Genomic DNA, 14823 nt, shown 5'->3' with positions numbered 1-14823 from the left:
CCAAACAAGACTTATAATTTGCCATGACGTCTGTAAGCTTTCCGTTTTAATATATTGTCTGTACTTTCTCATCATAAATTTGGACTTAGTTGGCCTGCAGGGTTCATTAGTCAAGCCTGGCTAGAAAAAAAAAATGTTGAACACTAATGCAGAAGACCTCCCTCCATGAAGAATGCAGGCAGAAAAAATTTCACTAGGACATCAAACCTCAAAACAACCTTTTGGATGAATATTTCAATGCCAATGTTCAGAGTGAATATTTAGATGGCAATGCACAAAAGTAGAAGTTGCTTTAACCCTGCTTTCCTAGCTCGACTTGGCCAACTCCCACTTTCCCAATCTTTGAGGCTTTGAGCTCCCACCCTACCTCTGAAAGAGCCAAGACCCACAATGGGAGAGGAGAGCAAGCAGTCACCCACGCTACCACTGCAAGAGTCAAGACCCGCAACGGGAGGGGAGAGCAAGCAGTGACTGTAAAACCCACCTTACTTTTACCACCACCGCTAGACCCACTACTTTGAACCATGGTCGCCGACCTCACCGGCGAAAGTATCAGTCCTGCAGTCCACCGTACTCGATTGTGGTTTGGTAAGTGAATGCCCTCGCTCCTTTGGTGGTTTCTCTTCTCATAGACTTCCAAAAAAGAGTCACAGGTGGGGTTTAATTTGATTTCTTCTTCTTCTTCTTTGATCTTCATCATGGTGGACGGGATTGATGGGCTGAAAGTTTGAAGGGGAATCTTTGATTTTTATGAAAATTTTCTGATACTCTGTTGTGATTTAAAGAATAAAAACTCTCCTTTTTGACTCGGAAAAATTTCTGTAATTTAACCGACCGAGTTAACTCGAAATCTCAGCCGATTCAACCGATTCTCGCCGATTTAGTGCCGAGTTTGTGCATAGGATCGCATCTGGTATCGGACTCGTCACGGCGAGTGGCAATATTTCGAACCCTGCTTGGCCTTGGTTCCCAATTCTATTATGTCCTTTCATACTAGATCATCTCTTGATCCTCTTCCTTCTCTTTCACTTGTCTTAAGGAGAATCTAAAACTTCCTAATCTGAGGAGGCCATGGGCCTGGAGTCCTCTTCTGTTTTTGCTCTTCTTTTTTCTCTTCTAATGATCTCTTGTTTCCAACTAACCGATGCTCAATATATCCGATATCCAAGTAATGCAAACCTCTCTAGTTCATGGACCAACAAAATTGGGGAGGTGATATCAACAAATTCCTCAGAGTATGCTGTTCCACAGCCCATCCTTCTTAGAGAAAGCATTGGCTCAGGTTTCATCTGTGGCTTCTACTGCTACATTGGGAGCGACGGTTGCTTCTTTGGTGTCCTTATCTTCCAAAACATAGATTTACCAGAACTTGTGTGGTCTGCTAATCGAAACAATCCGTTCAGAATTAATGCTACTTCTACCCTGGAACTTACTGAAGTAGGAGATTTGACCTTAGAAGATGCTGATGGCACCCTGATTTGGTCTACAAACACAAGTGGCAAATCTATTGCAGGATTAAACTTAACTGAAGCAGGCAACCTTGTGCTCTTTGACCAAAATAACAATACCGTTTGGCAGTCTTTTGATTACCCGACAGACTGTTTAGTTCCCAGCCAAAAGTTGGTTTCAGGGAAGGAGCTGACAGCAAGTGTATCTTCATCAAATTGGAGTGAAGGTTTGCCTTCACTTTTGGTTACTAATGAAGGTATGGTAGCTTATGTTGACTCTAGTCCTCCACAGTTCTATTATAACAAGACTGTTAGAGGCATGAAAAACAATACAGAACCAAGTTATATTCAATTCAGGAATGAAGGCCTTGCTCTGTTCATACTTACTGCTGCGCCAAATGATACAGATTCAGTGATTTCGATTCCTGCAGCATTATCTTCTCAGTTCATGAAGTTGGACCCCGATGGTCATTTGAGAGTTTATGAGTGGAGAGAATCTGAATGGAAGGAAGTAGCTGATCTCCTGAAAACCAATGAAGGCAATTGTGAATATCCATTGTCCTGTGGAAAATATGGAATTTGTTCAGACGACCAGTGCAGCTGTCCTGGAGATTCAAGTAATGCGGCAAAGTACTTCAGGCCAGTAGATGATCGGCTACTCAATCTGGGATGTTCTGAAATCACTTCCATTTCTTGCTCATCTTCCCAATATTACAGTCTTATGGAGCTTGACAACTACAGATACTCTACTTTCAGAGAGGATACTGTATATACAGATATGGAGAATTGCAAACAGGCTTGCTTGAAGAACTGTTCATGCAAAGGCGCTAGATTTCTATATGATTGGAATTCTTCCAATGGGAATTGCTACTTATTGTCTGAAGTTTTTTCACTTATAAGAAATTATGGGAAATATGAAGAAACGTATGTGAACTCCACCGTACTTCTTAAAGTGGTGGACTCTCCAATTGAAAATAATACAGAACAAGTTGGAAGCAAAGCTGGGAAGAAAACAGGGCATGTTCCAATCATAATTGGGTCGAGTCTTGGAGCTTTCTTTGGTGTGCTTATCTTAATTGTCACTTGCCTGTTTCTTTTCAGGAAGAAAAATAATACCATGGAAGTTGAGGAGGATTATCTAGACCAGGTATCAGGAATGCCCACTAGATTCTCTTATGAAGACTTGAAAGCTGCAACTGAAAATTTTAGTCGGAAGCTTGGGGAAGGAGGATTTGGGTCAGTCTATGAAGGCACATTGGGCAATGGTGTCGAGGTTGCAGTGAAGCTACTTGAAGGTTTAGCCCAAGTAAAGAAATCATTTTTAGCAGAAGTTGAGACAATAGGCAGCATTCACCATGTCAATTTGGTAAAACTAATTGGATTTTGTGCTGAAAAATCACATAGGCTCTTAGTCTATGAGTACATGTGCAACGGATCCTTGGATAGATGGATCTTCCACAAAAACCAAGACCTTGCTCTTGGTTGGCAATCCAGAAGAAAGATCATCCTTGACATAGCCAAGGGACTCTCCTACCTCCATGAAGAATGCACAAAGAAAATATTTCACTTGGATATTAAGCCCCAAAACATCCTTTTGGATGAACACTTCAATGCAAAAGTTTCTGATTTTGGCTTATCCAAACTTATAGACAGGGACCAAAGTCAAGTTGTAACAACAATGAGGGGAACACCTGGTTATTTAGCTCCCGAGTGGTTGAGTGCAGTAATCACAGAAAAAGTGGATGTTTATAGCTTTGGTGTTGTGGTATTGGAAATCTTGTGCGGGCGGAAAAACATAGACCGGTCTCAGCCTGAGGAAGATATGCATTTACTGAGTATTTTCAAGAGGAAGGCACAAGAGGAGCAGCTTTTGGACATGGTTGATAAACACCGTACTGAGGAGATGCAATTACATGGAACAGAAGTAGTGAAGATGATGAGAGTGGGTGGATGGTGCCTACAAAGTGATTTTGCTAAGAGACCTTCGATGTCCATGGTAGTGAAAGCTCTGGAGGGTTTGGTCGATGTTGATGAGAACCTGGATTATAGCTTCTCACCTTTGCCACTGCCTGGATCCTTAACAGTTGTTGGTCCCAAGGAAGGTGTTGCCAGTTCTAGTACTACTCCATTACTGGCATCTGTTTTATCAGGGCCAAGGTAAAGAAGCTTTCACAAATGCATGAGACTTAAAAATTTCTCTTGGGAGTACACCATTGCGATTCTGGATGCATAGTAGTCATATGTATTCAATAGATGATTTGATTAAATTTTATTTGTATTCAATTTCCACAAAAGTTATTTACACTTATTGTTGCTAAAAGAATTTATTAAAAATAATTTATATGCCAAAAAAAAATAAAATTTATTTACAAGAAAATAGTTTTGATTTATCCTCGTTAAGAAATGAATTGTTATAAATTTAGTTACAGGAGTACTTCGATTTAATTTATTTACAAAAGAATTAATTTCTTTATAAACTTTATTTATGAAAATATTTTTAATCCAATTTTATTGAAAAAAAAGATTTTTGCAACTTTAATTTGTAAAAATGCTTCTCATTCTATTCTTATTAAAAGATTATTTAATACATTTATCTACAAAAATTACGTGTAATCTCATTCAAATGAAGGAAATATAATTTATATATATAAAAAAAATTTGGACAATTTTATTTAAAAAATAACCTTTTGAGTAATTTTATTTAAAAATAAATTTTTTGAACAATTTTTATTAAACAATTAAATTTTCAGACAATTATTATTAAAAAAAAAAATTGAATTTTATTAAAAAAATTTCTAGATTTTCCTAAAAACACTTTTATGAATTTTTATGAAAACTTACTTTTATTAAAAAGAATTTTTGAACTAATATTTTATTAAAACAGAATTGTTGATTTCTTTCATTAGAACAAAATTTCTAAACTATCAAGTGTTCAATTATGCATACACCTAGTAAGTATATATATATATATATATATATATATATATATATATATATATATATATAATTTATAGTAATCATTAGAAATGAAATTAAATATAAGTGAAAAATAAAACATATCTCCCAACAAGCCTACAGTTCAATGCCCTATTTATAACTTTCTTGAGCATCATTTCTTTCCCTGAAATTTCATTCTCCTTGTGTCATAAATTCATATTCAGTCAACAAAACACGAGTGGTGGAATGGGCCATGAAAAAACAAAAATCAATGCAAAAGTTTCTGATTTTGGCTTATCCAAGCTTATAGACAGGGACCAAAGTCAAGTTGTAACAATAATGAGGGGAACACCTGGTTATTTAGCTCCTGAGTGGTTGAGTGCAGTAATCACAGAAAAAGTGGATGTTTATAGATTTGGTGTCATGGTATTGGCATGGAAATCTTGTGCGGACGAAAAAACGTAGACCTGTCTCAGCCTGAGGATTTCAAGAGGAAGGCCCAAGAGAAGCAGCTTTTGGACATGGTTGATAAACACAGTACTGAGGGGATGCATTTACATGGAACAGAAGTAGTGAAGATGATGAGAGTGGGTGCATGGTGCCTACAATGTGATTTTGCTAAGAGACCTTCCATGTCCGTGGTAGTGAAAGCTCTGGAGGGTTTGGTCGATGTTGATGAGAACCTGGATTATAGCTTCTCACCTTTGCCACTGCCTGGACCCTTACCAGTGGTTGGTCCCAAGGAAGGTGCTGCCAGTTCTAGTGCTACTCCATTACTGGCATCAGTTTTATCAGGGCCAAGGTAAAGAAGCTTTCACAAATTCATGAAACCTAAAAGTTTCTCTTGGGGGAACACCATTGTGATTCTGGATGCATAGTAGTCATATGTAGATGAAAATCATTGAACTTTCATATTTTGCATTACATTGTTGTTCCAAGGTTCAATATTGGAGAATCATCACTGAAGATGAAAGTAAAAGATCATGACTTAGAATTGCTTGTTGCTTTCTTTTTAGGGTTGTAGGATGGTGTTATTTTTTTTTTTTTTGAATTTAAATTAGGGAAAATGATGTAATGAATGAAAATAAAACGAAATGGGATAGGAAAGGTAGAATTGTTTTCAAAAACAATTTTATGATTTGTTTTTTTGAAACAAAAGTTTATTTGAGAGCTTATAATATTTTTAACCCATTTTTTATATTTTCAAATATTTTTTAAAAATAAATTTTATATGTAATATTTTATTTTCAATTCTTCTTCATATTTAACCTATTATTTTTTAAAATAGTCATTCTATTATTTTCAATTATGTTTTCAAAAAACACTTTAGTGTATTTTGTTTTTTTGGTTTAAGATATATATGATCTTTTTGAAAAAAAGAAAAAGAAAAAAGATAAAGAAAGAAGTCCCTAACTTATTCAATAAAACGCATCGAATAAGTTATTAAGATTATGTATGGTAACTATTTTTTAAAATAATTTTAAAAAATTGTTTTTAAAAATTATTCTCTAATATTTTATAGTAAAATTATTTGTTTAATAACCTCAAATGTTTAATATGTTTTCTTTTCTAAATGTATTTTAAAAATAAATTTTATATTTATTATTTTAGTTTTAATCATTTTTTATATTTATATAATTACTTTTTTTAAAACAACAGTTAAAAAAATAAAGCAATTGAAAATAATTAAAAGATGTTCCCTACTTTCGATTTTTGAGAATAGAGAATTATTTTTTTATTATTACAAAACATATTTTCTTGGTTTTTTATTCTTATAAAAAAAAAGTGTTTTTTAAAACAATACTTCGGTCTATTTGGAAATTAGTTTTTAAAATAGTTTTTTATTTTCCAAAACAAAAAACATAGAAAACACTTTTGATGATAAAAAACTATTTTTTATTTTCAATTTTTTTATTACAAAAAGTAGGATGTTTTCATATAAGATTGTTTTCACTTGTTTAATTTATTATATGATCATTTTAAAAAATAATTATACAAACGTATAGAATAATTAAAAATAAAACATTAGATATAAAAATTATTTTTAAAATATGTTTAAAAATATTAAAAATAAATTAAAATATTTTAGATTTTCAAACAAATTTTTGTTTTACAAAAATTAGAGAATAATTTTTAAAATCTCTTATCAGAAATTAATTTTCAAAATTGTTTTAAAAAATAGGTAGAAAGATACCCTTATTAGGTTAGCTGACACCAATAATTTGTATGGCAGTTATTGCCTTCGCCAACCATCCAACCACCTATTTAATGCCAACCTTGTGATGCCTGCAGTCGAGAATATGAGGACCATAGAAAAAAAAAATGTTAATATATATAAAATAATTTGCATGTTAACATGAAAATTTGTTTGTAATGCATATTGCAAGCACAACTGAAAATATTTTATATATATTATTTTAAAATAATGTATATTTATTTAAATTTATTTTTATTTTCCTCCTTTTTAAAAATAAAAAAAAATTCTCATTTCACTTACTATTCATTGAAATTATTCAATTTTTTTGCACTTCATAAACCAATTGTATCGCTTTTTACACTTCAAATATTCATCCAATTTTTTCAACAAATAATTTGAAATTAAAATAAAATAAATTTACCTTTTCTTAATTTATTAATTATATCACCAAATTATTTTATTTTAGAATATTTGGTTTATTTTATTTTATTTTTTTTCGTCTTGGGTATATCACTTTATATTACAAAAATAAATAAATTGTAATTTACCATTCAAATGATTTTTATTTTTACAAATTATTCAATACATAAAATAATTCCTTCAATTATATAAGTGGATGTTGTAAAGATTTAAATTTTTTGTGTTGCATTGGATTCTTTTCTTGGTATAGGTGGTTGACCTGTAGAGTAAGGTTTTTATTTTTTATTTTTTTTATTCAACCGACTCTAACATGTGGCATATTGCCACTGGTTTAAGATTGTGGGTATGGTACCAATGATGGTATTTCGGTACCAAAGCATAACCCATACATATGTTGACCAACTAGAACCATATACATCCATCATATGACCTTTCGTGAGTAGACAAAATAAAAAAATCTGACTAAGGAAAACAATCAAGTCAATTCCACCCTAAATCCACTCAAAAGAAGACTAACAAAATATGTCCACGAAAAACTTTTGTACTTTAACAGAAGCTTCCCGTAATAATTTGTACGTACATAACTAAATATATTATCAAACATATTTTTTTCGTTTATGTTTAAATAAATAATTTTTTTTTTTTCAAATGTATATAGAGAGAGACGGAGAATCTTTTCTAGATTATTGAAGCTTTGACTTGACCTTAAGATTTCCACTATGTTATATATTTCGAAGTAGTTCATGCATTTTCTTTATCTCCTGTTGCTTTCCTTCAATGTTGTGTGGGTAGAAATCTAAAATCCAGCTTCTTAATTATCAGGAAAAGCAATGGCCTGCCATGGACTGGAGTCTTGTGTTGTTGCTGCTCTTTCCCTCCTCGCATTCATTTCTCTTTTTCATGGCGCTACCCAAGATTCGGACGATTATCCTAATATTGCACGTCTTTCCAGTTCATGGATTAACGTTAATCAAGAAATTATATATTACTCGGATGAGGCAGTCACTGTGCAGCCCATTCTTGGCAACAAAAGTAAGAGTGTAGGATTCTGCTTTGGATTCTACTGCCGCAATTCAACAGATGAATGCCTCTTGGCTGTTGTCATCTACCACCTCGCATCTCATTCCTCTTCTATAGGGTATCCAAGACTAGTGTGGTCTGCTAATCGGAACACTCCTGTCCGGGTAAATGCTACTTTACAGCTAACTGGAGGAGGAGACTTGATCTTGAAGGATGCTGATGGCAAATTTGTTTAGTCCACAAACACAACAGGAAAGAGTGTTTCAGGCTTAAAATTGACTGAAGCCGGAGATGTAGTCCTCTTTGACGCAAACAATGCTACGGTTTGGCAGTCTTTTGACCACCCCACTGATGCTTTACTTCACGGCCAAAAGATGGTTTCAGGGAAGAAGCTTACAGCCAGCTTAGCCACAGATAACTGGACTGAAGGTCTGTTATCACTTTCGGTTACGAATCAAGCTCTGGTAGCTTATGTAGAGTCCAATCCTCCTCAATTCTATTATCGTCTTGAGGGCTGGGATACAGACACAAAAGGTAAAACAAAACAAAATTATATCTTACTCGGGAATTAAAGCCTCGATGTGTTCGTACATGGTGCTGGCCCAAACTATCCAGATTCAAGGATTTCCATTCCTAAAGACTTGTCTGCTCAGTTCATCAAACTGGGGCCGGATGGTCATTTGAGAGCCTACGGATGGAAAGAATCTGACTGGGAGGAGGTGGCTGATCTTCTTGAATGGTCATCATTTCCAAATGATCTAAGTGATGTAGATGATTGTCAATACCCGCTGGTGTGCGGGAAATATGGTATTTGCTCAGAAAGACAGTGTAGCTGTCCCCGATCTCCTAATGGAACAAACTATTTCAGGCCAGTAGATGACAGGCTACCCAGTCATGGATGCTATGCCACTAAACCCATTGCTTGCGGCCCTTCTCAATATCATCATCTTCTTGAGCTTCAACACGTAGGTTACTTTGCCTTCAGTTCTGACATTAGCAGTACAAATGTAGAAAATTGCAAGCAGGCCTGTTTGAACAACTGTTCATGCAAAGCTGCTGTTTTTCAATATACAGACGATCCTTTACATGGGGATTGCTGCTTTCTATCTGAGGTCTTTTCATTGATGACCACTGATCGGGGTGATATTAACTCATCCACGTTCCTTAAAGTGGCGATTTCTCCTATTGAAAGGATAAGGGAGCCCGTTGGAAACATAATTCAGAAGAAAAAAGGGCATGCTGGAGTTATAGTCGTATCAAGTCTTGCAGCTTTCTTTGGTGTCTTTATTTTTATTACCCCTTGCTTCTTTCTCTGCAGAAAGAAAAAGAATTCTATTGAAGTTGAGGAGGATTACCTAGATCAGGTATCAGGAATGCCCACTAGATTCTCCTTCGAACACTTGAAAGCTACAACCCGAAACTTTAGTTGCAAGCTTGGGGAAGGAGGATTCGGGTCAGTCTATGAAGGCACTTTGAGCAACGGTGTCAAAGTTGCAGTGAAGCATCTTGAAGGTTTAGCTCAAGTAAAGAAATCATTCTCAGCTGAAGTTGAGACGATAGGCAGCATTCACCATGTCAATTTGGTAAGACTGATTGGATTTTGTGCTGAAAAATCACATAGGCTCTTGGTCTATGAGTACATGTGTAATGGGTCCTTGGATAAATGGATCTTCGACAAAAACCAACATCTTTCTCTTGGTTGGGAATCCAGAAGAAAGATCATCCTTGACATAGCGAAGGGACTAGCCTATCTCCATGAAGAATGCAGGCAGAAGATATTTCACTTGGATATCAAACCCCAAAACATCCTTTTGGATGAACACTCGAATGCAAAAGTTTCCGATTTCGGACTGTCAAAACTGATTGACAAGGACCAAAGCCAAGTTGTAACAACAATGAGGGGGACCCCGGGTTATTTGGCTCCCGAATGGTTGAGCTCAGTTATCACAGAAAAAGTGGACGTCTACAGCTTTGGCGTTGTGTTGTTAGAAATTCTGTGTGGGCGAAGAAATGTAGACCGATCTCAACCTGAAGAAGATATGCATTTACTCGGTATTTTCAGAAGGAAGGCAAATGAAGGACAAGTGTTGGATATGGTTGATAAAAACAGTGAGGATATGCAAAGACATGGAGCAGAAGTTATGGAGCTGATGAAGGTTGCTGCATGGTGCCTACAACATGATTATGCCAAGAGGCCTTCCATGTCCGTGGTGGTGAAGGCTTTGGAGGGTTTGGTTGATGTTGAAGATGACCTGGATTACAACTTTTCGCACTCACCATTACCTAGGGGCATTGCTCACAAGGTTGCTGCTGCTACTCTCATTATGCCATCAGCTTTATCAGGACCAAGGTAAACCTCAACCCACCTAACTACCTGACTGTAACTCTAATGAAAAAATTGTTATTTAGAGTATGTTTGGGATGATTTAATAAAACGTTTTTAATATTTTTAATATTTGAAAAATCACTATCACACAAGTTGTTAATCTTTATTTAATTATAACTGAAAATTTTAAAAATCTTATTTTCACCTTCTTCCTTTTGAATTCAATAATCTTTTGTGGTTTTAATATTTTATTATTTTTATCGATAACTTTTATCCAAGTGAATCCCAAGGAATTGTGGAACCCAAGTCCCACGAGTCAAAAGTAAACAAGGTGATTGCAAAGACGAGTGGCAGCAGCACATTGTCCGCATTCTCCAAGGCCATTACTCCCTTTGGCCCCACTTCACCCTTGACCAACTGTTCCAAGGAGTGGAAAAATAAATAAAAATGATGAATTAACATCATGATTGCAATTTTGACTTACTTGGTAACGCATTCAAAAAGAGGATTTACCTCCTTAGCTATAATGATTTTTTATACATCTTTGGAAAAATGGTACCACTTGTTTATAAATAAAAAAAATACCGCCTTTTATAAATAAAAAAAAAGTAATATTGAAATGTATTAAAAGTATCACTTTGAGTGGTATTTTTTTTTTTTTATAAAAAAATATACCTTTTTTCCAAAAGTTATGTTTATTAATGTACCATTTTGATATGCAAAAATTTTAATTTTTAATAAAATTAACATAAATGACTAAATAAGGTTTTTTTAATAAATATATACATTTGATTTTATATAAAATTAATATAAATGATTAAAAACAAGTTTTTATTTTTTATTTTTTATAAATTAAAATTTAAAATTTTTTAAAAAACAGAATGTTAAAACCACAACTAAGTTTATCTTCTTGAATTAAAAACATTAAATATTTTAACTAAGAAAAAAAAGTTTAAATTACAATTAAGTAAGAATCATAAGCAAAAAGTTAAAAATCATGATAACTAGTTTAATTGATTTTCACATGAAAATTTAAAAATTTTAAAAATAAACAATTAAATAATATGACAAAGATATTTCTATTTAATCTTTATATGATAAGATTTATCAAATAAATAAATATTTTATTTAACATGAATATATAAAAATCTTATGTTCTAAACCTCTAAATTTGTTCATTATATATTTATTTTTATATTAATTTTTCTCATTAATTATTTGTCATATATTATTATTATTATTTTTAAAGCATCTATAAATAATTAAAATGAATAATTATGAAAAAAATGAAATTAAAAAGATTTTATAATAATGTGTAACTAACATATTAAAAAAAATGTGTATTATTTTATAGGTAAAATAAAGAAAAATGAAAAATAATGTGCCATATTCATAAATCTTGTGTGAATTTGATAACCATTATGAATTTATCTTCAATTGTCATCTCAAGGTCAAAAACAAACAAACAAATAGATTAGTTGGTCGGAGAGAAAAGGCTTGATAGGGCAATTTTGAAATTTTAACAATGTTTCTTGATTTATTTTATAAAAGTTCTTTAAAAAAATCTATATTTTTTGAATGGTTTTCAAGGTGACCTGTCAATTAACTTGTTCCTTGTCCTTCAAAATCTCATGCAAGTTATAAAAGATGTCAAATGCAGTGGCATAGGACTAGTGTTGTTGCAGCAACATACTTTTGAGTGACCTCAAGGTATTACACTTTGTCATCTCATCATCCCTCTTCCACTTTGAGGTCATGAAGTTGGCTTAGGTGCTAGATCAAGACTAACCCATTTGAGTGGCTTTGTAGTGAAAACTATATATATGCTTCTCTTCCAATCCACACAATTAGGTTTAATTGATTTGTTTTGGGTTAGAATAACAACTAATTGGCCATACAACTTTTTTAAAACAAATATATGAGACACTCATATATGATCATGAATATTCAATTGTCATAACTCTAGCATAAATACTAAAATATAATGCTCTCAATATTATGTTTGAACTAACAATAGTATCCTAGAATTATAAAAAATTTAGCTTACTTTAGACAAGTCTAGAATTTGTTACTAAGTGGGAATTTTATGCGATCAAACTTGTAGTCTTTGTTATAATATAGAACAAAGTTGACATACCATTTCTTTGACTACCTAAATTATGATAAAAGAGACTACTCTAAGCACTTGTATTAACATATTTAAGTCAAGGGGATACCTAATATCACTTATATCAATATTATTAAATGGAAAGTTCTATTTTGAAGATCATAAGTGAAATTCAATATTTTTTATAGGGTAATTTCACCCATCTTTAAGATAGGGTGATGCTGTCATATTGAACTTTACAATGGAGGTTATGGGTATGTTAAAGTCTTATCCCACTTTGGGAATTACAACGACGCAAGTTTGGGACGGGTATGCCTTATCCTAACCTTACCCTGTTTATTCAAAATAATTCTTATTCCTGTTTATCACATCTTTTGATTAATTTTATTTATATTTTAAGTACTATTTTGAAAAAATAATCATATAAGTACACAAAATGATTGAAAATAAGTATTATATGTAAAAATTATTTTTAAAATATAGGTTAAAAATATTCATATTTTCAAAAATGGTTTTGTTTTACAAAATAATAAAGAATAAATTTTAAAAATTGTTATAAAAAATTGATTTACATGAAATGATTTTGGAAAAAGAAGAGTGTAGATGCTATTTATAAAACCCATGAGAGTAGGTGTGTCTGGTTCAAATAAAATTGTATACTTTCTTTTCAAATTTAATAAATTTGTCCTTTGATCACTTGACATATGAAGTTTTTACATCTATAGAGTTCTAGTGTTGATTGATCTTTTTTATGTTCGCATAAGAAAATTGGTATAAAAGTTTTAATAATGATACATAAAGCTTAGATTATTTATTCACACGCACCTCCCTCCCGTTAAGGCAGTTCTATGAATCAAGAACAAACTTTCAATAACTCTGTATTTCCTTTTTAATTTTTAATTTTTTTTTTTCAAATTTTACTATTTTAACTTGTAAGTTTCATAATAAATATTTGTGTTTCAATACTAAACTTTGGCTTGATGTTATTTATAATGATTATATATATATAAATAACTTATATAGGCATAAAAAAAAATTAAGGTTAGATTAAGAAAATGATTTCATGAAATATCTATTTTCATCTTTATTTGATTATTGGTGATAATTAATTTAGTTTATATTGAATTCTAATGTGAAAAAGATAAAACAATGAATACTGGGTGGAGTGTTGTAGTTTTCTTGTCTTCTCTTTTCTCATGACCTCTTCTTTTCCCTCAATATACGCCAAAACCCAACTTTCCCAACAATATCCAAGTTCTGCAAATCTCTCCAGCTCATGGGCTAACAGCATGGGACACTGGGCAAAATCCATAGACTGGGTAACCACGAAGCCCATCCTTGTTAAAGAAACCAGTGGCTCAGGTCTCTTCTGTGGCTTCTGCTGCCACTTTGAGAGCAATTCATGCCTCTTTGCAGTCTTCATCTTCCAAGATGAAGACTACCCTCGACTTGTGTGGTCTGCTAATAGAAATAGTCCGCTCAAACTTAATGCTACTCTGGAACTCACTGAACAAGGAGATTTGATCAGGTCCACAGACACATCTGGAAAGAATGTTTCAGGCTTGAACTTGACTGAAACTGGAGACCTTGTGCTCTTCAACACAGAAAACTCTGCCGTGTGGGAGTCTTTCCATCACCCAACTGACTCTTTGGTTGTGGATCAATGGTTGCATGATGGGGTGAAGCTGACGGCTAGTATGTCGGATTCAAATTTGACGGAAGGTTTGCTTTCAATTTTGCCTATAACTCACGGATTTGCTGCTCAGATAGAGTCTAATCCTCCGCAGCTCTATTACGAATTCAAGAGTGGAGGTTCCAACAGTAATGGAGAAGCTTTTATCTTTCACAATAACGGAAGCCTCTACCTGCCCACTTATGATGATGCTGGAAACAATTGAGTTATTTGCGGGTTTATCAGTGGAAAGAAACTACCTGGAAGGAGGTGGCTGATCTTCTGAAAGGAAATAAAGACGAGTGTGGATGCCCATTAGCATGCGGGAGATATGGTATCTGCTCACAAGGGCAGTCCTCCTGTCCCCCAGCATCTACTAATGGAACGTCCTACTTTAGGACAATAAATGAAAAGCAACCCAACCTGGGCTGCTCTGCATTTCCACCCATTTCTTGCCACCTGTCTCAATACCACACCCTTCTTGAGCTTCAAAACACAGATTACTTCCCTTTTAGTGTGGACATTCAGAATACAGATGTACAGATCTGCAAGCAGGCCTGCCTGAAAAACTGTTCATGCAAAGCTGCTCTGTTTAAGTACAATTCAAATGCTTCAATTGGGCATTGCTGCCTGCTATCCGAAGTCCTTTCACTCCAGAAAATAGATGGAACATCCGATTATGGCAGGGAGAATTGT

The 14823-nt window shown here is 33.5% G+C and overlaps 1 protein-coding gene and 1 pseudogene across 1 annotated transcript; both read left to right on the top strand.

The window, feature by feature from the left end:
* The first annotated feature begins 1071 nt into the window (after positions 1 to 1071).
* LOC117926107 (G-type lectin S-receptor-like serine/threonine-protein kinase SD2-5) lies at positions 1072 to 3678 on the top strand. Its single transcript, XM_034845186.1, has one exon. The coding sequence runs from the start codon at positions 1072 to 1074 to the stop codon at positions 3607 to 3609; it is 2538 nt and encodes an 845-aa protein (XP_034701077.1). The 3' UTR covers positions 3610 to 3678.
* A 4154-nt stretch (positions 3679 to 7832) lies between these two features.
* LOC117926106 lies at positions 7833 to 10376 on the top strand (annotated as a pseudogene).
* Positions 10377 to 14823: the final 4447 nt, after the last annotated feature.

This window comes from Vitis riparia, chromosome 12 (genome assembly GCF_004353265.1).
Source record: "Vitis riparia cultivar Riparia Gloire de Montpellier isolate 1030 chromosome 12, EGFV_Vit.rip_1.0, whole genome shotgun sequence".
NCBI lineage: Eukaryota > Viridiplantae > Streptophyta > Magnoliopsida > Vitales > Vitaceae > Vitis > Vitis riparia.
This window is presented reverse-complemented; position numbering and strand designations above follow the sequence as displayed.